General features: G+C 44.8%; 1 protein-coding gene across 1 annotated transcript in view; it reads left to right on the top strand.

Moving 5' to 3' along the window:
* TEX10 (testis expressed 10) overlaps positions 1-27,489 on the top strand; it is a 178,645-nt gene that overhangs the window by 47,515 nt on the left and 103,641 nt on the right. The window contains exons 3-5 of the mRNA XM_068236496.1: positions 8,906-9,152; positions 17,448-17,557; positions 19,135-19,373. Of these exons, the coding sequence (XP_068092597.1) occupies positions 8,906-9,152; positions 17,448-17,557; positions 19,135-19,373 (596 nt within the window). The remainder of the gene's footprint in view (positions 1-8,905; positions 9,153-17,447; positions 17,558-19,134; positions 19,374-27,489) is intronic.

Below are 27,489 nucleotides of genomic sequence, written 5' to 3'. Positions count from 1 at the left end.
TTTGGGCCCCTTAGCGCAGTTAGGGCGCAAAAAAGTGCCACACATGTGGTATCGCCGTACTCGGGAGAAGTAGTACAATGTGTTTTGGGGTGTATTTTTACACATAACCATGCTGGGTGGGAGAAATATCTCTGTAAATGGACAATTGTGTGTAAAAAAATCAAGATTGTCATTTACAGAGGTATTTCTCCCACCCAGCATGGGTATGTGTAAAAATACACCCCAAAACACATTATACTACTTCTCCCGAGTACGGCGATACCACATGTGTGACACTTTTTTGCACCCTAACTGCGCTAAGGGGCCCAAAGTCCAATGAGTACCTTTAGGATTTCACAGGTCATTTTTGTTTCAAGACTACTCCTCACGGTTTAGGGCCCCTAAAATGCCAGGGCAGTATAGGAACCCCACTAATGACCCCATTTTAGAAAGAAGACACCCCAAGGTATTCCGTTAGGAGTATGGTGAGTTCATAGAAGTTTTTATTTGTTGTCACAAGTTAGCGGAAATTTGATTTTAATTGTTTTTTTTCACAAAGTGTCATTTTCCGCTAACTTGTGACAAAAAATAAAATCTTCTATGAACTCACCGTACTACTAACGGAATACCTTTGGGTCTCTTCTTTCTAGAATGGGGTCATTTGTGGGGTTCCTATACTGCCCTGGCATTTTAGGGGCCCTAAACCGTGAGGAGTAGTCTTGAAACAAAAATGACCTGTGAAATCCTAAAGGTACTCATTGGACTTTGGGCCCCTTAGCGTACTTAGGGTGTAAAAAAAGTGCCACACATGTGGTACCACCGTACTCAGGTGAAGTAGTATAATGTGTTTTGAGGTGTATTTTTACACATACCCATGCTGGGTGGGAGAAATATCTCTGTAAATGACAATTGTTTGATTTTTTTTTTACACATAATTGTCCATTTACAGAGATATTTCTCCCACCCAGCATGGGTATGTGTAAAAATACACCCCAAAACACATTATACTACTTCTCCTGAGTACGGCGATACCACATATGTGACACTTTTTTGCAGCCTAGGTGCGCTAAGGGGCCCAACGTCCTATTCACAGGTCATTTTGAGGCATTTGTTTTCTAGACTACTCCTCACGGTTTAGGGCCCCTAAAATGCCAGGGCAGTATAGGAACCCCACAAGTGACCCCATTTTAGAAAGAAGACACCCCAAGGTATTCTGTTAGGTGTATGGCGAGTTCATTGATTTTATTTTTTGTCACAAGTTAGTGAAAAATGACACTTTGTGAAAAAAAAACAATAAAAATCAATTTCCGCTATTTGACAAAAAATAAAATCTTCTATGAACTCGTCATACACCTAACAGAATACATTGGGGTGTTTTTTCTAAAATGGAGTCACTTGTGGGGTTCCTATACCGCCCTGGCATTTTACGGGCCCAAAACCGTGAGTAATCTGGAAACCAAATGTCTCAAAATGACTGTTCAGGGGTATAAGCATCTGCAAATTTTGATGACAGGTGGTGTATGAGGGGGCGAATTTTGTGGAACTGGTCATAAGCAGGGTGGCCTTTTAGATGACAGGTTGTATTGGGCATGATCTGATGGATAGGAGTGGTAGGGGGGTGACAGGAGGTGATTGATGGGTGTCTTAGGGGGTGGTTAGAGGGGAAAATAGATGCAATCAATGCACTGGGGAGGTGATCGGGAAGGGGTCTGAGGGGGATCTGAGGGTTTGGCCGAGTGATCAGGAGCCCACACGGGGCAAATTAGGGCCTGATCTGATGGGTAGGTGTGCTAGGGGATGACAGGAGGTGATTGATGGGTGTCTCAAGGTGTGATTAGAGGGGGGAATAGATGCAAGCAATGCACTGGCGAGGTGATCAGGGCTGGGGTCTGAGGGCGTTCTGAGGGTGTGGGCGGGTGATTAAGTGCCCTAGGGGCAGATAGGGGTCTAATCTGATGGATAGCAGTGACGAGGTGATTGATGTGTAATTAGTCTGTGTTTAGGGTAGAGAACAGATGTAAACAATGCACTTGGGAGGTGATCTGACGTCGGATCTGCGGGCGATCTATTGGTGTGGGTGGGTGATCAGATTGCCCGCAAGGGGCAGGTTAGGGGCTGATTGATGGGTGGCAGTGTCAGGGGGTGATTGATGGGTGGCAGTGTCAGGGGGTGATTGATGGGTGGCAGTGACAGGGGGTGATTGATAGGTGATTGACAGGTGATCAGTGGGTTATTACAGGGAAGAATAGATGTAACTAATGCACTGGCGAATTGATAAGGGGGGGGTGTCTGAGGGCAATCTGAGCGTGTAGGTGGGTGATTGGGTGCCCGCAAGGGGCAGATTAGGGTCTGATCTGATGGGTAACAGTGACAGGGGGTGATTGATGGGTGATTGATGGGTAATTAGTGGGTGTTTAGGGTAGAGAACAGACGTAAACACTGCACTTGGGAGGTGATCTGACGACGGATCTGCGGGCGATCTATTGGTGTGGGTGGGTGATCAGATTGCCTGCAAGGGGCAGGTTAGGGGCTGATTGATGGGTGGCAGTGACAGGGGGTGATTAACAGGTGATTGACAGCTGATACAGTACAGGTGGGGGGGGGGGGGGGGGGTCTGGGGAGAATCTGAGGGGTGGGGGGGGGGTGATCTGGAGTCCCCAGGGGGCAGTTTAGGGTTAAAAAAAAAATAGCGTTGACAGATAGTGACAGGGAGTGATTGATGGGTGATTGGGTGTAAACAGTGGTCTGGGGGGTAGGCAGGGGGGGTCTGAGGGGTGCTGTGGGCGATCAGGGGGCAGGGGGGGGGAGATCAGTGTGCTTGGGTGCAGACTAGGGTGGCTGCAGCCTGCCCTGGTGGTCCCTCGGACACTGGGACCACCAGGGCAGGAGGCAGCCTGTATAATACACTTTGTAAACATTACAAAGTGTATTATACACTTTGTATGCAGCGATTGTCGGGTTAACATCCCGCCGGCGGGATGTTGCGGCGGGTGAACGGAGTCAGGCGCCGGTGGAGGATCGCGTCACGGATGACGCAATCGCTCTGCCCATGCCCCTACAAGGACCGCCGCCTCTGTGGGTGAGCTGGTCCTTGCGGGCTCCACTTCCCGGCCGCCCCTGTGCGTTAGGCGGTCGGGAAGTGGTTAACACCCTATTACGCATACACACGTCAAACTTGACGTATAAACCGGTCATTTGAACAACTTGAAGTTCAAACAAGTCGTTCAGACATCACGTTCACACTGAACAACAGTCGTTTGATATGCTAATTTACATGTCCTTTAACCAATCTGATGATGGACAATGGACTGGATAGAACAATGGACTGGATAAAACAATGGACAAGTGGGAAACTAATAGACTTTCAAACATGTCGTTTGTACACATGTACGGATCTAACTGTCGTTTGTACGACAGTTAGTCCACGGATCAGTCAAAACTGCTGCTATCAGTCTATCGAACGTACAAACGTCCAACTGTCGTTCAAACGACCGGTTTGAACGACTAGTTCGGAAAAATAAGACATGTATTACCTTTAGGATGGATAACTCCAGGCCTATAAGGGCTTACTGAAACTAGGTACAGGTTACACAAGGGTTTAATGAGCTATGCAGGAAGTTAAAGCCTTGTACACACACTAGGCTAAACTTGGCAGAGGAGTGCATTTGGGACTGCCTCAGGTGAGAGTCTAATGAATGTACGCCTCCCTGATGCATCTCCCTGTGGATGCAGAGTGCTAGATAATCTTGGGCAACCATTTTCCCCTTAAACTTCCTGCTGATCTCTAATATCTGGAACCTATCAAATCTCAAATGAACAGATCATGTACATAAGTATTGTGTGATCCATGTAAGAAACTTAGTTAGAGATCCAAACTCTTTATCCTTCTGAAGACTGAGACTGAAGAATCCTTCCTTCTTTAAAGGGAACCTTAACTGAACGGGGGGTAAAGATTTTCACTTACCGGGGCTATTACCAGCCCCGTGCAACAGTCCTGTGCCCTCGGAGCCGCTCTGGAATCTTCTGGTCCCCCGCTGTCAGTTAGTTACGTTTTTGACAACTCACCAGTCGGCGGACCTCAACGCGTACAAAAATACACGTTGCCGCATTCCGCACGCATAGATATGCGACAACGCGTATTTTTGTACACATTGCGGTCTGCAACAGCGCTAATTGCAGTAGGGAATGCGTCCAATAATACGCATGGCGCCCGGCCGACTGGTGAGTCGTCAAAAACGAAACTAAGTGACAGCGGGGGACCGGAGGATTCCAGAGCGGCTCCGAAGGCACAGGACTGCTGCAGGGGGCTGGTAATAGCCCCAGGTAAGTGAAACTCTTTACCCCCGTTCAGTTAAGGTTCCCTTTAACAAAGTATTTTGTTAAAAGAACACTTTCAAAACTTGTGTTTAAAAAAACAAAAAAAAACAAAAAACTTTTATTGCAGCAAGCATTCACCTTCAAATGGGTTTGTACAGGTACACGAACACGTGCTAGTGTTGTCATGCACATGCGGGATCACACGGCTGTTACTTTTAATGCAGGATGGGGATTTCATTGAAATTACAATTTTCTGAGTCAGCAAAATTACTGGTAGTAGCACCTGCAAACTCTATTGATATTTCCAGCAAGCTTGAATGAGAAATAAATAGGCAGTGCATGTGCAGGTGCCATTTTCAAGTTGATTGCCATGCTTTTGTTTTCAGCCTCATCACTACCTTTTTCCATGGTTTATACTGCAATGCAGGGATGCTGAGAAATGTAACTCTATATATTCCTTTTTCCTACTTTTAGGTTAGGTTCACAGTGGTCAGTTGCATAATGCACGCATTGTGTTATGACGACTGTGAACTGCAGTGGAGACTGGACATAGACTTTGATACAAAGCCTGCATGCAGCAAGCTAGACTAACGTGATCAGTTACAATGCAGTACTGTGAACAGGCTCATAGAATTGTATGAGCTGTGAGTTGAAATGCAGAATTATGCTGCAAATCAACTGACCTCTGTGAACCGTGCCGTTGTGTTACATCGCCATCTCAAATAGAAATGCAGACAGCGCTAAAAGATCTATAAAAATCTAGTTTATTTACTATGGTTGTTAGATTGTATCTTGATCATATACACTACTCATTCACACTTAGACATGTCAATTACATCACCTCTCCTACTGCAGTAGAAAAAAATGTCCAAAAATATAAAAATGTATAATAAAAAAAAATCAATATATAAAATAAAAATGGTATTCCTGGAGACTCTGAGGTACTTGATAGGTATAGCAGTTGATCTAAGCTGATTGAATCCACTGTGAGCAAATTATTGCTCTTAAATAAATGTTCCTGATGGTCAGATATTTAACAAATGGTCATCCAGTGATAAAATTGTAAATAGGATGCAACGATTGAACGCAATAGGAAATCTATTCTATAGGCGCTGGCCATGAGTGCTTACACTGAAGACGGAATACCTCTCCGCAGTACCGCCAGCGGATTAGCCTCCATCGCTTCCCACTGGAGCCGGGCAGGTTGCCTGACGCTGCTGTTACCACCGAAGCAGTCAGTCTACTAGTCTCTCCCGCCCCGCTGCCGGCCGGAGTGAGCAGGGTTGAGCGGCTCCTGCCCCATAAGCACTGATGCGTCCCTCGCCGTCCTCCCGAGTGCCTCCGTTCTGCCTCAGTCAGCCCCAGTAGTGTGGCTCAGTCGCAGCAGTGGGCTCTTTTGCGCATGCACGGAGGGGCAGAATAGCCGACTGGTGTGACTGAGCCAGATTACTGGGGCTGATTGCCGCAGAACGGTGGCACTTGGGAGGGACGGCAAGGGACTCATTGGTGCTCATGAGGCTGGAGGAAGCCCCAGGTGAGTATAAAATCTTTTTTATTTTGCCATCTCAAGTTTACTTTTACTGTCCCTCAGAAGAGCTCATGATTTATTTCCTACCTTAATCATAGTCTTATTTATTTATTGTATTTATAAAGCGCCAACATATTACGCAGCGCAGTCTAATGTCCCTAACATAGGCCAGAATTTACTAAGATCATGCTGGTGATAAGGCAAATGAAAACGTATCACCACACATCGATCTGTATTTTAAGTGTTAATTCAGTAGAGAATCTTGCCTTATTAACATGAAGTGATAAGCTCTCACAGTGAGAATGTTGTCTTATCACTCCAACCTGAACTGAAAATTAACAGTCAAAATAAATATACACACAACATACTTACCTCTTATGTATTCTACTCATCAATCTTTCTCCTTTCCTGCATTCCTGTTTATCTACTGCAATCAATAGAATTCTCTGTCCTCCATTTTGAAAATAGCCATTTTCCCATAAAACAGTTTCCTGGTTAGCATACAGTTAAACTGTAATATCGCCCATTGAGCCATAGGGAAACATGGACATTATCTGTCTCATCAGTTGTCCTTTCAGTTATAACTGATGGCAACTGATATATTTCACTTTTGACAAAATCTTGTCAGAACTGGAAGGAATTGTAAGAAGAAAATGGTCAACTTCTGAGAGGAACTGATGGCGAGATAAGTATGTAATATTAATTTGCAGATACATCATTAAATATTTTTATTCTGTTCAGGTTCACTTTACGTTATCACCTCTGTAGCTATTCACACATGCAGTAGGGAGGGGAGGAGCACACACAGGCAGGAGCACACAGAATCCGTATTTTAAAGTGGAGCTGAACAGGAAGGAAGTACAACAGACAAATGCACCATGTATGTATTTAGTGAGTTGAGCCTTTTTAATTCCCCCTCATTTGTGTCTAATCACAAATTGTAATTTTTTATCTCTCCCCCGTGTCACATGACTACTATGGATGGTAGATGAGCTCATTTGAAAGCACAGAATGTTAACAATGTCTGCTTCCATGAATCAGGAAATAGAAACAGTGCAGATTTATTTAAGGATTTGTATCAGCTGTTCAGCTGTATCAGCATATATTTTATTTTTTTATTATTATATTGTTTTGTTTGTTTAAAGCAGGGGTGCCCAATAGGTCGATCGCGATCTACCGGTAGATCGCGACCGCCTGTTGAGTAGTCCTGTCATAATCTGAAGCTGTGCAGCGCAGCTGTCAGATTTTGCTGCCTTAGAAACTTCACGGAGGAAAGGGGAGAGGCGCGGCTAAAGAGGAGGCGTGTCTGAAGGGGAGAGGAGCAAATGAGGAGACAGGTCTCCTCCCCTCCAGAGTCCAGGCTGTGTGACTCATCATACAGCGTCCCCTCTACTCCAGGCAGAAAGTATTGAGAAGAGATTTCGGTAGCCTCAATTTGCACATGAATATTATGTTAAAATAATTTATATGCCACAGTTCGGCCCCATGCACTCAGCTGTTGCTGCTCCATCTCCCCTGCCACTTTTAATGTGCATAAAGACATAGTAAGCAAATCTCTGGGCACGCACACAGCACTGTAGAGATCTGTGTATTCTATGCACAGTATGTTCTCTTGCCTGGCCGAATCTGACTCGTACAGACGTCAGTGACACATGAGTGAACAGTGTGTTGTGATGTGTTTTTTATCTTGAGAGGAGACAGAGAGAACTTTTGGCATACAGGAGAGAAGCTGACTGCGCTGCTGAGAGGAGCAAATGAAGAGATAGGTCTCCTCCCCTCCAGACTGCCAGGCAAGTCAGAACACTGGACAAATGGCATCAGGAGGATTTTGAAGCTATTTTCTACATTTGAAAGGAGGTAGAGTGAACTGCTGGGATAGGGAGAGGGGGTTCATGACATGTAGGGGAGAAGGCTCCTGCAGTTACTATTTGATAGGCTTTTTTTTGGGGGGGGGGGGGGGGGTTTACAAGAATCCTTATATATGGGGGGGGGGGGGTCAGGTAGATCTCGGGGACTCTGCAGGTTAAAAAGTAGCTCGCGAGCCGAAAAAGTGTGGGCACCCCTGGTTTAAAGGTTATTTGCTGTTAAGTATTTTTTTTTTTTTTTAGAGCAGAGAGGACGTTCTGAGTTCAGGTCCTCTTTAAGGTTTGCCTGAGTTGAATTGCTTATTGAATTATATGCTTTAATCACCATGATAATATTTAAAAACCGCACATTTAAAGTTATATAAACCCAGCATTTCTTCTTTGCTTTAACAGATTATGTACAGCATATAATGTACTACCACATTTTTTTAAGCAGAACAGCATTCAAAGGGTTAAAACCCAGGACTTACTTTTTCAATAGAAAGCTCCCTGCAGGGAGATGCACATCCGAACTGGTGATGCCATTACCTTGTGTTCACTTAATTGTAGCAGAGAGGAATGTAAACATTCCCTGACTGTGCAGAAACTTGTTCTGCTGTGTCCAGAACTGATACACTGCTCAGAAATAATTACACCAGTTATGAATAAAATGCAATGGTAGCTTTCAGAGTAAATAAAACTGTACTTTGGGAACTTGTAATTTCTGAATGAATAATATTACTTGTGCACAAAAGCAAATATGATAACTATGGGATATAAAAACTAGGAAAACACATTTTAAGTGAATATTCTGTCAGAGTTTAATACCACTTTAAAGACAGGAGATAAGCTTAGTGAATTGTGGCCATAATCTAAAGCCAGTTTTAGATTATGGCCACAATTCCAATTCTAAAGCCATTTTTTAGAGTGAACCAATTAACTTACCAGTATATTTTTGGAATATGTAATAAACCATAGTGTATGGAGGAAAAGCAGGTAAGCGCAGAGATTTCATGTAAACTGCATGCATATGGTGTCCTAGCCCAAATTTGAACTGAGGGCCCCAGTGCCACAAGGGGAGAGTGCAGACCAGTATACCAGTTTTCCACCAGGCAATTTAGTTAAGTGAGCAAGAAATGGTACCCTCTACTCCAGGAACCTTGGAACCCTCAGTGTTGTATTTTTCTTTTTTTATTTTAAGACATTATCTAATTTTGTAATTTCTTTATTTGTACAGGACACTGGTAGGTGTGAGTAGTAATTCAGATGAAGGACTTTCTTCCTCAGACAATTTGAAAGTATTCATTCAAGCTGTCATTCCAATTTTAATTGAATGCTGGGTTGAAGAGTTGCCTGGTAAGACCATGTGCGATGTGTCTGAAAACATTCTAGAACCCGCATCACATAATCTACTGCAGCAGGTTCTGTGCATCATTTCTCTGCTTTGGAAACTAAGTGAACACCATGATGTATCACAAAATATGGTGGGTATTAGCAGCTTTTCATCAGCTCTCTGTATTTTTTAGTATTCTTTTCATTATGTGCTTTTATTTTCATTTACGCCTAACAGTCCTGATTGTAGTGAATGTCCATTTGTCAGGTGGCTAAAATTCATGCAGTTCCAAATGTCTTATGTCAAAGAATCAGAACAATATTGCTTTTCATTTGGCCTGGCTAAAATACCCCTTTATTATGCATAATAAAATTGAGGACCTGGATTAGAAGTCTAAATTTGAAAGATAATTTCAGAGTGGAAAGATTAAACAAATTTAAAAACCCCTCATAAGACTCACTTTATCTCCAAAAGTGGGAAGAAAAAGTCCCTGCTTCTTATAGTCCAAATACAGGGAGTCCCCGACTTATGATCTTCTGCCAATAGGACCGCCGCGATGTTGGGGACTCCCTGCTGCTCCTCCTGTGTAATGTACGTAGCAGCAGCAACCACATGCATTACTCACCTGACCCGAGGGTGTCCTCGGGGTCTTCTCTCATTTGATGTTCCCCCTAGTGCCGGCATTTCCTGGTCATGTCATTGCACACGTGACCGAAGCTAAGGGGAAGAGCGAATGAGAAGCAGCTGACCGCCGCGGGTACCCTCAGGTCAGGTGAGTGATACACGCGCCTGCCACTTACATTACATGGGGGAGCGGAGGAAGACTCCAGGAGTGCAGGAGGACATGGAGGAGAACACCAAGGGGGATGGGAAGGACATCAAGGGGTCAGGCAAACAGCAGGAGAACACCAAAGGGGACAGGAGGAGGACCCAATAATTGGGGAGAGGACATCTACAAGACGCCCCTGGACCTTGGATGCACCAGGTTTAGCATTTTTTTTTTCCCCCTGGTTCTTGTCCTAAACCTAGGTGTGTCTTATAGTCCGTAAAATACGGTAATAAGCAATGTATGCATGCATGTGCGCACACATCTTTTTGTTAAATGCACTCCTTATGTTGCAATTTGTCGTAATACCTTCATCTACCTGGTCATTCTGGCGTCGTTGACAGAGCTGACTTCTGCTGTGATAGTGGAGCATCAGCTGCTCTACTGTGACCAGCTTTTCATGCCTTTCCCACTATGCTTCATAGCACAGTCACATAATACATGCAAGGAAGCAGAGCTCAGAGAACCTGAGGTAAAAAAAAAAGTGAATGCTTACCCAAGGAGGAGGATCAATAAATCATCATTTTGTGATGCACCATGTGGCATCAATTTATGCTTACAAGCAGGCTTCAATTGGTCTCTCTTTTTTTTTTTTTTTTTTTTTTTTTTTTTCCCGTCTGACGTTTGCTGGCAGTGAATTACTGTTTATTTCTCTATCATTTTGTAAGACAAAGCAAACTATTTGTATTACTGTATTTATTAATGACTAGCTGATGGCCCAGCGTTGCCCAAGTATGTATTTGAGTGGTGTTGGCGCCGCCCACTTTTTCTAACCATGACACTCAATTACTCAATGACCTAGTTTGTGAGCTTTGCGGTCTTTGCAATTGATTATTTGCGTTGAAATGAAACAAATCTGATTGGCTGTGGCTCCACCCCCTTTTCTGAATTTGAACCCCAGTCACCCAATGACCAACTGTCGCATTTTTTAGGCTTGTGCCATTAACCGTGCAAGAATGGCAGCAATTAAAGTAAATATTCCCCTTGAAAATCAATAGGTGAATTTTGATTGGCTTTTGTAGGCTCCACACTTTTTTCTGAATATTCATCACACAGTGACCAACTGTACAAAGTTTGAGAACCCTACCATAAACAGTGTAAGAATGGCTGCAGTTTACATTTTCCCAGTTAAATTTTGGTTATGGGAATAAAAAGTATCCTATGTTATTCCAGGTAATGTACTATGTGTGTGCCAAATTTCATTCAAATCCGTTCAGGCATTGTTGCGTGATTAACCACTTCCCGACCGCCTAACGCACAGGGGCGGCCGGGAAGTGGAGCCCGCAAGGACCAGCTCACCCACAGAGGCGGCGGTCCTTGTAAGGGCATGGGCGGAGCGATCGCGTCATCCGTGACGCGATCCTCCGCCGGCGCCTGTCTCCGCTCACCCGCCGCAACATCCCGCCGGCCATACGGAAGCGCCTGCGGGATGTTAATACACTTTGTAATGGTTAAAAAGTGTATTATACAGGCTGCCTCCTGCCCTGGTGGTCCCAGTGTCCGAGGGACCACCAGGGCAGGCTGCAGCCACCCTATGTCGCCCCCAAGCACACTGATTTCTCACCCCCCTGCCCCAGATCGCCCACAGCACCCCTCAGACCCCCCCTGCCCACCCCCCAGACCCCTGTTTGCACCCAATCACCCCCCTAATCACCCATCAATCACTCCCTGTCACTATCAATGCTATTTTTTTTATCTCCCCCCCCCCCCCCTGCCCCCTCCTGATCACCCCCCCCCCCCCCGTGTACTGTATGCATCTATCCCCCCTGATCACCTTTCAATCACCCCCTGTCACTGCCACCCATCAATCAGCCCCTAACCTGCCCCTTGCGGGCAATCTGATCACCCACCCACACCAATAGATCGCCCGCAGATCCGACATCAGATCACCACCCAAACGCAGTGTTTACATCTATTCTCTCCTCTAAACACCCACTAATTACCCATCAATCACCCCCTATCACCACCTGTCACTGTTACCCATCAGATCAGACCCTAATCTGCCCCTTGCGGGCACCCAATCACCCGCCTACACGCTCAGATTGCCCTCAGACCCCCTCTTATCAATTAGCCAGGGCATTATTTACATCTGTCCTTCCCTGTAATAACCCACTGATCACCTGTCAATCACCCATCAATCACCCCCTGTCACTGCCACCCATCAATCACCCCCTGTCACTGCCACCCATCAATCAGCCCCTAACCTGCCCCTTGCGGGCAATCTGATCACCCACCCACACCAATAGATCGCCCGCAGATCACCTCCCAAGTGCAGTGTTTACATCTGTTCTCTCCTCCAAACACCTACTAATTACCCATCAATCACCCCCTGTCACTGCTACCCTTCAGATTAGACCCCTATCTGCCCCTAGGGCACTCAATCACCCTCCCATACCCTCAGAACGCCCTCAGACCCCAGCCCTGATCACCTCGCCAGTGCATTGCTTGCATCTATTCCCCCCTCTAATCACACCTTGCGACACCCATCAATCACCTCCTGTCACACCCTAGCACACCTACCCATCAGATCAGGCCCTAATTTTCCCCCGTGTGGGCTCCTGATCACTCGGCCAAACCCTCAGATCCCCCTCAGACCCCCTCCCGATCACCTCCCCAGTGCATTGATTGCATCTATTTTCCCCTCTAACGACCCCCTGAGATACCCATCAATCACCTCCTGTCACCCCCTGGCACTCCTATCCATCAGATTAGGCCCAATACAACCTGTCATCTAAAAGGCCACCCTGCTTATGACCGGTTCCACAAAATTCGCCCCCTCATAGACCACCTGTCATCAAAATTTTCAGATGCTTATACCCCTGAACAGTCATTTTGAGACATTAGGTTTCCAGACTACTCACTGTTTTGGGCCCGTAAAATGCCAGGGCGGTATAGGAACCCCACAAGTGACCCCATTTTAGAAAAAAAGACACCCCAAGGTATTCTGTTAGGTGTATGACGAGTTCATAGAAGATTTTATTTTTTGTCAAAAGTTAGCGGAAATTGATTTTTATTGTTCTTTTTCACAAAGTGTCATTTTTCACTAACTTGTGACAAAAAATAAAATCTTCTATGAACTCACCATACTCCTAACGGAATACCTTGGGGTGTCTTCTTTCTAAAATGGGTTCACTTGTGGGGTTCCTATACTGCCCTGGCATTTTAGGGGCCCTAAACCGTGAGGAGTAGTCTACAAAACAAATGCCTCAAAATGACCTGTGAATAGGACGTTGGGCCCCTTAGCGCACCTAGGCTGCAAAAAAGTGTCACACATGTGGTATCGCCGTACTCAGGAGTAGTAGTATAATGTGTTTGGGGGTGTATTTTTACACATACCCATGCTGAGTGGGAGAAATCTCTCTGTAAATGGACAATTGTGTGTAAAAAAAAAAAATATCAAAAGATTGTCATTTACAGAGATATTTCTCCCACCCAGCATGGGTATGTGTAAAAATACACCACAAAACACATTATACTACTTCTCCTGAGTACGGCGGTACCACATGTGTGGCACTTTTTTACACCCTAAGTGCGCTAAGGGGCCCAAAGTCCAATGAGTATCTTTAGGATTTCACAGGTCATTTTGCGACATTGTTGGTTTCAAGACTACTCCTCACGGTTTAGGACCCCTAAAATGCCAGGGCAGTATAGGAACCCCACAAATGACCCTATTCTAGAAAGAAGACACCCAAAGGTATTCCGTTAGGAGTATGGTGAGTTCATAGAAGATTTTATTTTTTGTCACAAGTTAGCGGAAAATGACACTTTGTGAAAAAAAGCCAATTAAAATCAATTTCCGCTAACTTGTGACAAAAAATAAAATCTTCTATGAACTCACCATAGTCCTAACAGAATACCTTTGGGTGTCTTCTTTCTAAAATGGGTTCATTAGTGGGGTTCCTATACTGCCCTGGCATTTTAGGGGCCCTAAACCGTGAGGAGTAGTCTTGAAACAAAAATGACCTGTGAAATCCTAAAGGTACTCATTGGACTTTGGGCCCCTTTGCGCAGTTAGGGTGCAAAAAAGTGCCACACGTGGTATCGCCGTACTCGGGAGAAGTAGTACAATGTGTTTTGGGGTGTATTTTTACACATACCCATGCTGGGTGGGAGAAATATCTCTGTAAACGGACAATTGTGTGTAAAAAAAAAAAAAATCAAATTGTCATTTACAGAGATATTTCTCCCACCCAGCATGGGTATGTGTAAAAATACACCCCAAAACACATTATACTACTTCTCCCGAGTACGGCTATACCACATGTGTGGCACTTTTTTGCACCCTAACTGTGCTAAGGGGCCCAAAGTCCAATGAGTACCTTTAGGATTTCACAGGTCATTTTGTGGCATTTGATTTCCAGACTACTCCTCATGGTTTAGGGCCCCTAAAATGCCAGGGCAGTATAGGAACCCCACAAATGACCCCATTTTAGAAAGAAGACACCCAAAGGTATTCTGTTAGGACTATGGTGGGTTAATAGAAGATTTTATTTTTTGTCACAAGTTAGCGGAAAGTGACACTTTGTGGAAAAAAACAATACAAATCAATTTCCGCTAACTTGTGACAAAAAATAAAATCTTCTATGAACTAACCATACTCCTAACGGAATACCTTGGGGTGTCTTCTTTCTAAAATGGGGTCATTTGCAGGGTTCCTATACTGCCCTGGCATTTTAGGGGCCCTAAACCGTGAGGAGTAGTCTGGAAATCAAATTGCGCAAAATGACCTGTGAAATCCTAAAGGTACTCATTGGACTTTGGGCCCCTTAGCACAGTTAGGGTGCAAAAAAGTGCCACACATGTGGTATCGCCGTACTCGGGAGAAGTAGTACAATGTGTTTTGGGGTGTATTTTTACACATACCCATGCTGGGTGGGAAAAATATCTCTGTAAACGGACAATTGTGTGTAAAAAAAAAAAATCAAATTGTCATTTACAGATATATTTCTCCCACCCAGCATGGGTATGTGTAAAAATACACCTCAAAACACATTGTACTACTTCTCCTGAGTACAGCAATACCACATGTGTGGCACTTTTTTGCAACCTAACTGCGCTAAGGGGTCCAAAGTCCAATGAGCACCTTTCGGCTTTACAGGGGTGCTTACAATTAGGCACCCCCCAAAATGCCAGGACAGTAAACACCCCACAAATGACCCAATTTTTGAAAGTAGACACTTCAAGGTATTCAGAGAGGGGCGAATGGTGAGTCCGTGGCAGATCTCATTTTTTTTTTTTTTGGTCGCAAGTTAGAAGAAATGGAAACTTTTTTTTTTTTGTCACAAAGTGTCATTTTCCGCTTACTTGTGACAAAAAATATCTTCTATGAACTCACTATGCCTCTCAGTGAATACTTTGGGATGTCTTCTTTCCAAAATGGGGTCATTTGGGGGGTATTTATACTATCCTGAAATTCTAGCCCCTCATGAAACATGTCAGGGGGTCAGAAAAGTCATAGATGCTTGAAAATGGGAAAATTCACTTTTTGCACCATAGTTTGCAAATGCTATAACTTTTACCCAAACCAATAAATATAGGCTGAATGGGTTTTTTTCATCAAAAACATGTTTGTCCACATTTTTCGCGCTGCATGTATACAGAAATTTTACTTTATTTGAAATATGTCAGCACAGAAAGTTAAAAAAATCATTGTTTTGCCAAAATGCATGTCTTTTTTGATGAATATAATAAAAAGGTAAAAATCGCAGCAGCAATCAAATAGCACCAAAAGAAAGCTTTATTAGTGACAAGAAAAGGAGCCAAAATTCATTTAGGTGGTAGGTTGTATGAGCGAGCAATAAACCGTGAAATCTGCAGTGGTCTGAATGGAAAAAAAAGTGCCTGGTCCTTAAGGGGGTTAAAGCTCAGGGTCCTCAAGTGGTTAACAAACTTCCAAACATAATATTAGTGAGATGCTCTTAAAAGGGAATGTCTGAGCAGGGGGAAAAAAATGTCATTTACTTACTTTACTTACCCGGGGCTTCCTCCAACCCATTGCAGCTGACACGCCCCATGCTGCAGCGCCATGGTCAATCAAGCCTATGTACTGCGCAGGCGGGGACTTGGGCCAATGGCTGAGAGCGGAGCCACGATGTGGGACGTGTCGGCTGCAAGGGGCTGGAGGAACCATGGGTAAGTAAATGTCATTTTTTTTTCCCCCCTGCTCAGTCAATCCCTGTAAACATTCTGTAATGGGTGTTATCAGTGGATACGAAGAAAGCCTCTTCAAGGCAACATTAACAAGAGCAAAATCCAGCTAGATAAATCATATTACATATTCTAAAGATTGTTAAATCATGTTATTGTAACTATTAAAACAGGCTGATACATTCAGATTGAGGCAGTATCTCAAGGGAAAAAAAGTCTGACAATCTACTGAAAGACTTACTCTTAAAGGACTTACGAGGTGAACAAGCCAAATAAAGATGAATACCTGTGTGCAACTTGCTCTATGGAGGACGCAATCCGCGCCCTCCCTTCTATTCCGCACAGTTTATTTACATGCATGCAGCCCCAGGCCGCATCCCGACCCCACAAAGTCTGTGGGATGTCACGTGGCTGGAGGAGGCACTAAAGCTGTGCATCCGCACTCGCGTCTATGCGGACTGCGCAGCCGCGTCAATCCTGGTGGCCATCTTATGCGGGGAAAGTCAGCCCGACACGTGGTGTGTGGTTGGGATCCGACCTGGGGCTGCCTGCATGTAAATAAACTGCACGGAATGGAAGGGAGGGCGCAGATGGCATCCTCCATAGAGCAAGATTGCACACAGGTATTTATCTTTATTTCGCTTGTTCACCTTGTAAGTCCTTTAATGGTGACATTTGGCAGTGTTCTCCCCAGGCTCTTTTAGCCGGGTGCTCCACTCGGTTAATTTTGGTGAGTACCCGGCTGTCATCAGCTCACCTCCTCATTCTCCTCTTATGCTGTAAGCAGAGTTGTGCTGACCCTGCATTCCCAGGCCCCTCACCCCCACCCGGCTACCTGTTCATGCCACACGGCTGGAATAAAAACATTTGTGGGGAGAACACTGTTTGGGGTGTACACATTATACAAGGAGTAGACTGGAAGAGGAAGAATGCCGCTACCGCAGCACACCTGACTAAGCACTTTTGAGCGAGCTCTCTCCAGCATGCTGGATTAATCATTTTGTTTGATTTAGGCTGGAAATTGGTTAAGATGATGATCAGGCAGCCATCTTGCAACAACGAACTCAGCCACATTCAATTATTGTGATCGAATCTGTGGGATATCGATGCCACAAATCGATTGAGCAATGTTATGGGTCTTTAGGCCAGATTTTTGCTTAAATCATGTCTAATATCTGATGATGAAAGGTGATAGACCAGGTAATCAATATCAGAAAAGAGATCAATTGTTTACCTGTTCTACCATGTATTGTAAAGTGTGTGCGGTCAAAATTAGGGTTTCATTACACCTCTAAGTAGCATTCCAGGTTTGCCAGGGGAACTGGAAAAATTTTAGTTAATGGTGAAATTGTAGTTAATGTCCAATAATCAGTGATTTATTTTCTATAGCAAGTTTGAGAATTATCACAACCTAGGAGTTTACTGTAATGTATTTATTTTTATTTTTGGTGGCTTTTGTTTCTCTCCCTACAGGATGGTTGGCTCAGGGAACATTATCTTGAGGATTTCAAACATCATTTCATGAATCACTTTCCATACACCGTACAAGATAACACGAAGCAGAAGAAAAAAATAAAGAAAGGGTATTGTCTTTAATTTATCAATCTTTTGTTGTAAAGTACCCCTGAAGTTAGAAACTAAATTATGAGTTAAGACCATGTGGGTTAAGGTGCCCATACACTCGTCAGATTGGCAGCAGATAGATAAGAAATGCATCTGATGATCTATCTGATGCGTTTTTAGAACATTTTTTACCAGGATAGAATTCCAATAGATTTCAGTTTGAAATCTATTGAAATTCGATCTGATGGCATTTTTTTGCCATCAGATTTCCATTAAGGCCAATGCAAACTGATAAGCAATCTCATCAGATCGACCTAAATTTTCCACCCTGCAAGTTCGATGGAAATCCATCGAAATCGATCGAAATCGGCCGTCGATCGGTCGATTGGCCAACCGATTTGCAATCGATCGATCGATCGGGATCGATCGGTCGGCCAGAAAATCGGCTGAGTGTATGGGCTGCTTAAGATTACCTGGTCCTGACCATCTTCCTGCTGCTTGTTGTCTTGGGCCCCCTCTTTACCATGGAGATACCCTGCAAATACTTTTTGGATCTTAACAAACCCATGCAAGTAATTTTTGGATCTCAAAGAACCCCTGAATTTAGCAGAAGGCTTGTTGTTGTGGCTGTTTGTCACTACCCCCTATTACAGTGCCCTTCATTATAATGTCTCATTATTCTAGTACTTTTTATTTATATGCATGTGTATGGGGCATCTTTAAGTCTAGCAAGATTCCATGTACACTATGCTTTTTGTGTTTGTTTTTGTACACCATTTATCATTAGATTTACCCAGTGAAAGCACGTCAGGTGCATTTCAGTGGCACAGTTTCTACTACATGAGTGCCGGTTAAACTACACTGCTGGTGCACATCATACAAAGCGGTTTTTGTTTGATTTACAATACTGAATTAATCTGAATGAGTCAAGAGCGTGACGAAGCGCGGAGTCGGAGGTGCGCACTGACGTCTTATCAGGAAGTTGGGTGATCTAATGGTAATATGCTGCTCTGTGGTTCACGGCCACAGTTTTTACTTGCACAAATAATTCCCTGTACGCTGTTTTCTTAATAAAACTTTTCTGCATCAACGGAGTAAGATGATCCTTGGCTGACCAGGCTATTCGATACGCAGTGATACAAGAGGCACTTCTGGTAAGTGTACCCACAAAGGGGGAACCATGCTATACCCCTCCCGCCGTGGTGGCACTACCCTCTGGAGTGCGGCATGGGTGCAGATTGTGGCTTGTTTTAGGCAATACTTAGCACTATGTGCAGTCTTAATTATTTTACAGGGTTATCGCTCCTATTTGGGTTCAAGCGGAATGAGGAAGCGCAGTGGTTTGTGTTTACTAATACTGGAAATATGATAGCCGCTTAGGACAGTGATGGCTAACCTTGGCACACCAGCTGTGACAAAACTACAAATCCCATCATGCCTCTGCCTCCCCGAGTTATGCTTAGAGCTGTCAGAGTATTGCAATGCCTCATGGGACTTGTAGTTCCACCACAGCTGGAGTGCCAAGGTTAGCCATCACTGGCTTAGGATGTCTTGAATCAATCACATGAGATATTTATAGTATGCTTTTTCTTTTCAGGAATAAGGATGGACTACTTCCTTATAATGGCTTGGATTATCTTGTTTTAAATTTAACTTTGTGTGATGTCATGGTCTCGTTGGCTAAACCGTCTTCCTTGCAAGAGGATGCAGACTGGCTAGCCATCATAAGAACATTTGTGACTGAAAAGTTGTTATGTGGGTGGAAACTGAACTCAAAGCAATTAAAACGGGTACTTGAAGTAACAAACAGACTTTTAAACATTTATAGTAATAGAGGTAAGTTTTGTTTTTTGAATTATTAAAATGTTTTTTTTTTTTTTTAATTTGAGACATAACCTGAGGTTTATACTGTATATGCACCTTGTGAAGCCAAGACATCTGGTACAGTTCTGAACAATCCAGACTGAAATCTAAAAATGTCACGTTATGGCTTGTGGGATCAGTTTACCTGACAGTTCCTGAATTAGGCTTGATTCGCAGTGAATGTGTTGCATCAGCGTATCTCTTTCCAGCCACATGTGGTGCCAATAAAGTGTGCCGATGATGCATCAACATACTGCTACATGCATATTCAGCGCACAGCTAATTCATTGCCATTACTTTAAAGTGCCCCTGACATGAGTATTTATTAACATGCTTTAATCCCATCTTATGAGTGGCGTCTGTACCCTCCAGCACCCCTGTGGCCCCCTCATTGCTCATGGGAATCTCCTCAGTAACGGATGCAGTGGCACATCCTATGAGTGGCATCCGCATCGTCCAGCGCCTCACTGCTTATGGGATCTCCTCAGTAACAGAAGCAGTGACACAGCGAATTCAGTGTAAACTCAGCCTTATTTATTTTAACCACTTGCCGACCGCGTCACACCGATGGGCGTGGCCGCGGCGGCAGCCCCAGGACCAGCTAACGCCAATTGGCGTAAAGTCCTTGGGGCTCGCAGTGCAGGAGATCGCGCGCACGCTGCGTGCGTATCTCCTGTTACTGGGCGGAGTAGAGCTCCGCCTTCAGTCTCCGAGCGGCTGTTGCCGCTCGGGAGACTGTTAGACGTCTAATTACATTGTTCAGCGCTGCGATCTGCAGCAGCGCTGTACTGGGGACAGCCGTGTGACACGGCTGTCCCCATGGGACACTAGAGAGCGATCGGCTCTCATAGGCAGAAGCCTATGGCAGCCGATCGCCGTTATTGGCTGGCTGTGGGGTGGGAGGGAGGTAAAAGAAAGGGGGGGAAGCACATTTATTTTTAAAAAACACAATATTTACAACAAATAAACACTGGAGAGGGGGGGGGGGGGGGGGCGATCAGACCCCACCAACAGAGAGCTCTGTTGGTGGGGAGGAATCGCTGGTGTGCTGTGTTGTGCGGCCCTGCAGCTTGGTCTTAAAGCTACAGTGGCCTTTTTAACAAAAATAGCCTGGACTTTAGGGGGGGGGGGGGGTAAAGCCCATGGTCCTCAAGAGGTTAAATTATTTAGCCCCTCTTATCTACTGGTGTAATAACTATAAACCATTTTGTAAAGTTAGAGTGGGTTTGACCTGTTGCATACCCACAAGGCTATCAAATCAAGTCACTTCTCTCACTGCATGACTCGCTAATTCTGGCAGTGTCAATTCTAGCCATGTTGCTTTAAGTAGATTCTGTTTACATTACACCTGGCAGGTCTGACACCTTATCTATTTGTAATTTAACCTTTTGGGGACTGGCTGCATAAACCCCCCTAAAGGCCCATACACACGTCGGATTTCCGCGAACGACTGGTTGTTTGAACATCCTGTCGTTCCCCCGCTAAATCGGGCGTGTGTACAGACTATCGTTCGCTTGATAAGAGTGAGTTTGAGCGATCCGCCCGTATGGGCCTTTAGAGACCAGGCCATTTTACATGCGGAGGGCTCATTTGGGGGGTCAGGCAGCCAGATCCCCAGTCTGTCTAGCTGGGCATGGTGTGGCCAGGTGTCCCCTGTATTACTCACCTCCCAGGCTCCAGCGATGAGCAGCTCTAGCCCCCTCCTCTCTGGCCGGCATCCTCACTCGTACTGCCACTAAGTTCTGGGTCATGGCTTGATGACGTCATCCAGCCAGGACCCAACACGTACATCATAGCGAGCAGGGATACCGGCCAGAGGGGAGCGACGATCGCCGGGGTAACATCAGGAAGGTGAGTGGATCCTCTTCTCCTCCTACCGCCGCTGCTGTAACAGTGATCACTATAATCCGCCGGCGATCGTAGTGATCAGGAGCTAATCACGATGGCTCCTGATCACTGAGGGGAGATGTCAGCTATCATATGACAGTTTAATCTCCCCTCTCAGGTGCGCACGATAGCGTCGGGAGCGAAAATGGTAAGTGGCGTAAATCCTATGCCGCATCAGTCTTAGATAGCCACAAGTGCGGCGTAGGATTTACTTTGGGCGGTCCCCAAAAGGTTAAAGCGACCTGAAGATTTCTTAATTTAAAAAAAAAAAAGGTTCTCTTACCTGGGGTTTCTGCCTGTCCCTTGCAGCCGTCCTGTGCCCGCGCATACCTGGAACATTCCGCCGGTCCACTGCCGCGGCTCACTTTCTCTTTTGTTGGTCGCCTGCGCTGCCCTAGCCATGCACGTCCTTGTTTGCTCTCCCATCACTGGGAGCATCCTGTGCAGGCGCAATAGATTTTCTCGTACTGTGCCTGCGCATGGGGATTTGCGTGGCCAGGGTTGTTGACTTGTTAGTTAGAAAAGGAGCCGCGACGGGGGACCAGAGGATATTTGAGTACCATTGCGGGCACAGGACGGCTGCAGGGGGCTGGGAGAAGCCCTAGGTATGTGAATCCCTTTATTTTTAAGCAATCTTCTGGACCACTTCCAAGTTTTGCTTTACACTGAAGTGGACCACAAGCAGTACTGAATAAGTATTGTATGTCTGTAAGTATTGTATTGTATGTGCCTCCCTTGCGACCAGTGCAGGGTCCTTTGCCACTTTGTATCGGCTTAATGCCATTCATCTAATGAACGGCAGCGCAGTCTTCCCACCAAAAACAAGCACATCACAAGAAACAAAATAGGTACATCAAAAATTGGTGTGAACCAGCCTACAGGAAATAATTCTGACTTCATTCATATTTTTTTTTTTTTTTTTTCCCATCCCCTGTCCATTCTGTCAAAAGCATGAATCGAGACTAAAGCAGCTCCTATTGGGAACAGTACTTCAAATACAGCAAATGGAAAAATCCTTTTATTATTTTTAATAATAATTAAAAGGGTTTTCCATAGAAGCTGATTTACCGTATACTCTATTCATCCTTTGAAATGGATTGGATGATGCCAGAGATGATGATGCTTAGATGCTTTCCTTGCATTGAAGGACATCCACAGATATAATTACTGGGTAATTCCATAGATTTTTTTTTTTCTGACTGCCACCTGGAGTCGGGAAGGATTTTTTTTTCAATCTATAGGGCTAATTGGCCCATGCCTTGTTAAAGGGGCACTACAGCGAAAAACTGTGAAATTCAAAATATGTGCAAACATATACAAGTACATTTTTTCCAGAGTAAAATGACCCATAAATGACTTTTCTCCCATGTTGCTGTCACTTACAGTAGGTAGTAGAGATCTGACAGAAGTGACCGGTTTTGGACTAGTCCATCTCTTTATAGGGGATTCTCAGGAATATATTTCTTTTCAAAAGCATTTAGTGAATGGCAGTTGCTCTGTCCAACTGCCAAAAAGCTGTGTAGTGAGCAGGGAAGCTGGCCAGCATCATTGTTTAAAGAGAGTCTGAAGCCAGATTAAAAATGGCTTTTTAGCTTATATTCAGCAGGGGCATGTTTGCCCCTGCTAAAATGCCGCTATCCCGCGGCATAACGAAGGGTCTTTACCCCCCAAATCCCCCCTGCTACCTCCGGGGAGCGTTTCCGTGTGAGGCAGGGCTATGAGCTGCAGCCCTGCCTCACACACGTCTATCAGCGGCGGATCTCCGCCTCTCCCCCGCCCCTCTCAGTCTGCCTTCGTTGAGAGGGGCGGGGGAGAGGCGGAGATCCGTCACTGACAGACGCGTGTGAGACAAGACTGCGGCTCATAGCCCTGCCTCACATGGAAACGCACAGGGGAAATAAAATCCACGACCAAGAAAGTCGTGGATTTTGCAGGGGGGATTTTGGGGGTAAAGACCCCTCGTTATGCCGCGAGATAGCTGCGTTTTAGCGGGGGCAAACATGCCCCTGCTGAATATAAGCTAAAAAGCCATTTTTAATCTGGCTTCAGATTCTCTTTAAATCCTTTTTAGGGAATATCTTCATAAAGAATAAAAGCCTTGCTGAGAATCCCCTATAAAGAGATGGACTAGTCCAAAACCTGTCACTTCTGTCAGATTTCTACTGCCTACTGTAAGTGACAGCATTATAGGAGAAAAGTAATTTATGGCTCATTTTACTCTGGAAAAAATTTACTTCTTATTTGTATATGTTTGCACATATTTTAAATTTTACAGTTTTTCGCTGTAGTGCCCCTTTAAGGCTGGTTCAAAGTGCAAGAGCTTTTTCTAAGCGCTTGTGATTTTAAAAGCTCTTGCTAATGTAATGCTATGTTTGTTCTCAATTGCACGATGTGATTTTATAAAAATCACCCATAGCATTGCATTAGCAAGAGCCTTTCAAATCACTAGCGCTAATAAAAAGCTCTTGCAGTGTGAACCAAACCAAAGAGTTTTTGTGACTTCACCTGGGGTATGGGAGGGTACAAGACAGTGTTGTACCTATCAGAGAGTTCTCACATCCCGGGAAACTGCCCGAAAGTAGAAAATTCAGCAGCTGCGGTCTCTGAAGAACTTGGTGGATTCCATATGGACCGAGGCCCACAGGAGCAGCAACCCACGTTGGTAAGTAGTGAAGTTCACCACAACTAACTGCACACGCCATTACCAACCTCCCTTATGGCGAGGTTCATTTTAAAAAATGTAAAAGGAAGCCCCAGGTAAGTAGATTTTAGATTTTGTATTCATCCTAGACCTTCCCTTTTAAATGCGTTTTTCCCATGCAGAAAAAAAGCTGACAGCAGTGAAGCACTGTGTGCATTTTCTCTATCAATTCAATTGCATTCCCTTCTGTGAGAAAAATGCATGCATGTTCCCATATACAGACTCACAAGTTGTGCAGAAAAATGCACACAGAAAACGGACAGACAAGTGTGCTTCCCAGCCTGAAGGTCAGATTTTTTTTTTCCCCCCACAAAACGAACAATGTCATTATGTAAGAGAACACCTTCAAGCATTGCTTCCTACTGCCAATCTCTGCCATGGGGTAGGGGTATTGGACACTAGGGAGGGATACCCTGGTAAGTCCCACATATGTATTCATCTGCACTACAGACCTAAGGTGGCCACACATGATACAATAAAATGATCCGATTTTACAGTAATTCGATAAAAACGATCGTATCTCTCGAAGCAATCGAAAGCTTTCTTTTCATTCGACTGAAAAATCCGATCGGATTTCCCGTTTTTTTTTCCGATTTAAATCGATCCGGAATGCCAGATATTTCTCTTCAATTTCTACCAAAGATTGTATGGTGTGTGTTGGATTGTTAATTTATTAAAATACACACCCTAGCAATTTCCTCTGAGTTTCCAATCATTTTTATCACAATTGAGGAAAAAATTTAACATAGGTGTGTGGTACATTGGTCTTATTTTTGAAATGTTACAATCCGTCAGAAAAATTGATTGCAATTCTTAAATTGAACAGATATTTAAAAAATTGTATGGTGTGTGACCACCTTAATATTTATATCCTTCTGCCACAACTAGTGGCAAAGAGGACATAACGGAAAATTGAATACTTACCTACCGGTAATTTTCCTTTCCTTCCAATGTCCATGGCAGCATTACTACGGGGGTTAATCCCGCCCCTTTAACCCCTGCAGGACATGTCAGTATAAATTTCAAGACCTGCCCCCATGAAGGTGCTTTTTTTGATAGTCCCCTTTGAAACTGTAGCTACCGGGTGGGCGCTCCGTATGCTGCCATGGACATTGGAAGGAAAGGAAAATTACCGGCAGGTAAGTATTCAATTTTCCGTTTTCCTTCCATTTCCATGGCAGCATTACTACGGGGATTTTAAATATACAAGAAATAAGGGAGGGACAACAGGTCTTTGCTGCTAGTAGACTTTAATACAATGTTTGAATACATATGGTTGTGCCGAGTTACTCCACTCGACCCACGTATACTTTAGCTTAGGTTACATTCACTTTTACTGCGGAAAGTATCTCCTTGCCGAACTGGAGCGTTGTCAACGCTCCTGGGTCTATCTTATAATGGGAAATAAAGGTATTCACTGAAGACCAGTTGGCGGCTCTACAGATGACTTCCGGGGAGGCCTTTGTGAACGCCGCCCATGACGCTGCGATGGATCTCGTCGAGTGCGCTAATATCTCCTCCGGTGGTTCTTCGCCCATGTTCCTGTAAGCCATTCTAATAGTCCTCACCAACCAACTGGCAATCGTTCTTGTGGTTGCTGGTTCCCCTCTTCTGTAACCAGTCGGAATAACGAATAGTCTCTTCGTCTTCCTTATGTCCTTCGTGATCTCTATGTACTTTTTCAACAGCTCTGGAATATTAAGGGACTCCGGTGTATCCAGAGTTGGATCTTGGAAAGCAGGCAGGTTCCATTCCTGATTGAAATGGTACGACGTGGCGACTTTAGGCACGAACTGGTCAATTGGTCTCAGACACACCCTATCTGGAAAGAATTGTGTATGAGGGCCCTCACAACTTAAGGCTTGTAGCTCTGAGATTCTCCTTGCTGAAGTTATGGCTGTTAGAAAGACGACCTTCAAGGTTAGGTTAAATAGATTGCAGCCTGATAACGGTTCAAACGGTTCTTTTATAATCCCCTTCAGTACTAATGGCAGATTCCACTGCGGGTACCAAACCTTCCTTGGAGGTCTCAGCTTAGTGGTAGCTTGCATAAACTGAATTAGGAGTGGCTCTAGAGCCCATCGCTTCTGTGTTAGGGCTGATATTGCTGATACTTGCGTTTTCAACGTGCTAAGGCTCAAACCTAGGTTAAGCCCCGCCTGAAGGAATTCCAGTATAGTAGTTACTTTGACCGAGTTCAGTGTTACGTGTCTCTGTTCCAGAAAACTCAGGAAACGATTCCATGTTCTGTGACATGTAGAATTTGTGGAGGCCTTACGCGCTTTCAAAAGTGTCTCTACAACTTCAGCTGAGCATCCTAATGAGGTTAATCTGTTCCTCTCAGTCTCCACGCCGTTAAACGGAGCAGTTGCGGGTGTGGGTGTAACATACCGTTCTGTGATAGGAGATCCCTCGGACAGGGGAGTAGAATTGGTGGTGATGTCGAAAACTTCTGTAGGAGCGGGAACCATGGTCTGCGAGGCCAGTACGGGAGCACTGCTAGTACTACTATTCTCTCCTGCTGTATCTTTCTCAACACCCTGTGGATCATCTGTGCTGGTGGGTAAATATATGCCATTCTGAAAGGCCATGGGTTTGACAGTGCATCCCATGCTATCGCTTCCGGAAACTTGTAGCGTGAAAAGAACTGAGGACATTTGGTGTTCTCGGGAGTCACCATCAGGTCTACTTGCGGTTTCCCCCAAGTGCTGCAAATTAGATGAAAGATCTCCTCCTTGAGGCTCCATTCTTTGCTGTCCAGCCACCGGCGGCTCAGGGAGTCCGCCGTCACGTTCCTCACCCCAGGAATATGGATGGCATGTAGATATAATAGATATTTCTGCGCCCAGTTCATAATTGGCTCTAATTCTGTCAACAGGGTATGACTCCGCGTACCCCCCTGATTCTGAAAGTATGCTATTGCAGTAGTGTTGTCCATCTTGAGCAGAACTCCCTTGCCCCTGATTGTCTCGGCGAAAGCTATGAGAGCTTTGTAGGCTGCCCGCATCTCTAGGACATTGGCTGGAAGCTGAGAATCCTCCGCTTTCCATCTTCCTTGTGCATATTGATGGCCTGTATGTGCTCCCCAACCCCAGCAGCTCGCATCTGTTGTTATGACCAGCGGTGCTTCGATCAGTAAGTTGTGATGGTTCTGTAAGTTTGTTCTGTTTCTCCACCAGGAGAGTTCTTCCTTCATCTCTGGCAAGAGGCAAATGTTTTGTTGGTAATCTAAGCCATTCCATTGATCTAAGAAACCTTTCTGGAACCCCCTCATATTCCACCTGGCCCACTTCACCATCGGAATAGTGGCCGCGAAAGTTCCGATCATTGCGAGGCAGTCTCTTGCTGAGATATGTCCTCTTTTTTGCATATCCGTGGTCCTGCAAACTATTTCTTTCTAGCTTGTCCTGTGGTAGGCTGACCGCATTCTGAATCGTGTCCAGTTCCGCTCCTAGGAAAATGATCTTCTGTGTGGGTTGAAGTTTGCTTTTCTCCCAGTTT

Source organism: Hyperolius riggenbachi, chromosome 5 (assembly GCF_040937935.1).
Source record: "Hyperolius riggenbachi isolate aHypRig1 chromosome 5, aHypRig1.pri, whole genome shotgun sequence".
Taxonomy (NCBI): Eukaryota; Metazoa; Chordata; class Amphibia; order Anura; family Hyperoliidae; genus Hyperolius; species Hyperolius riggenbachi.
Note: the sequence above shows the minus strand (reverse complement) of the source record. Positions and strands in the feature narration are given on the sequence as shown.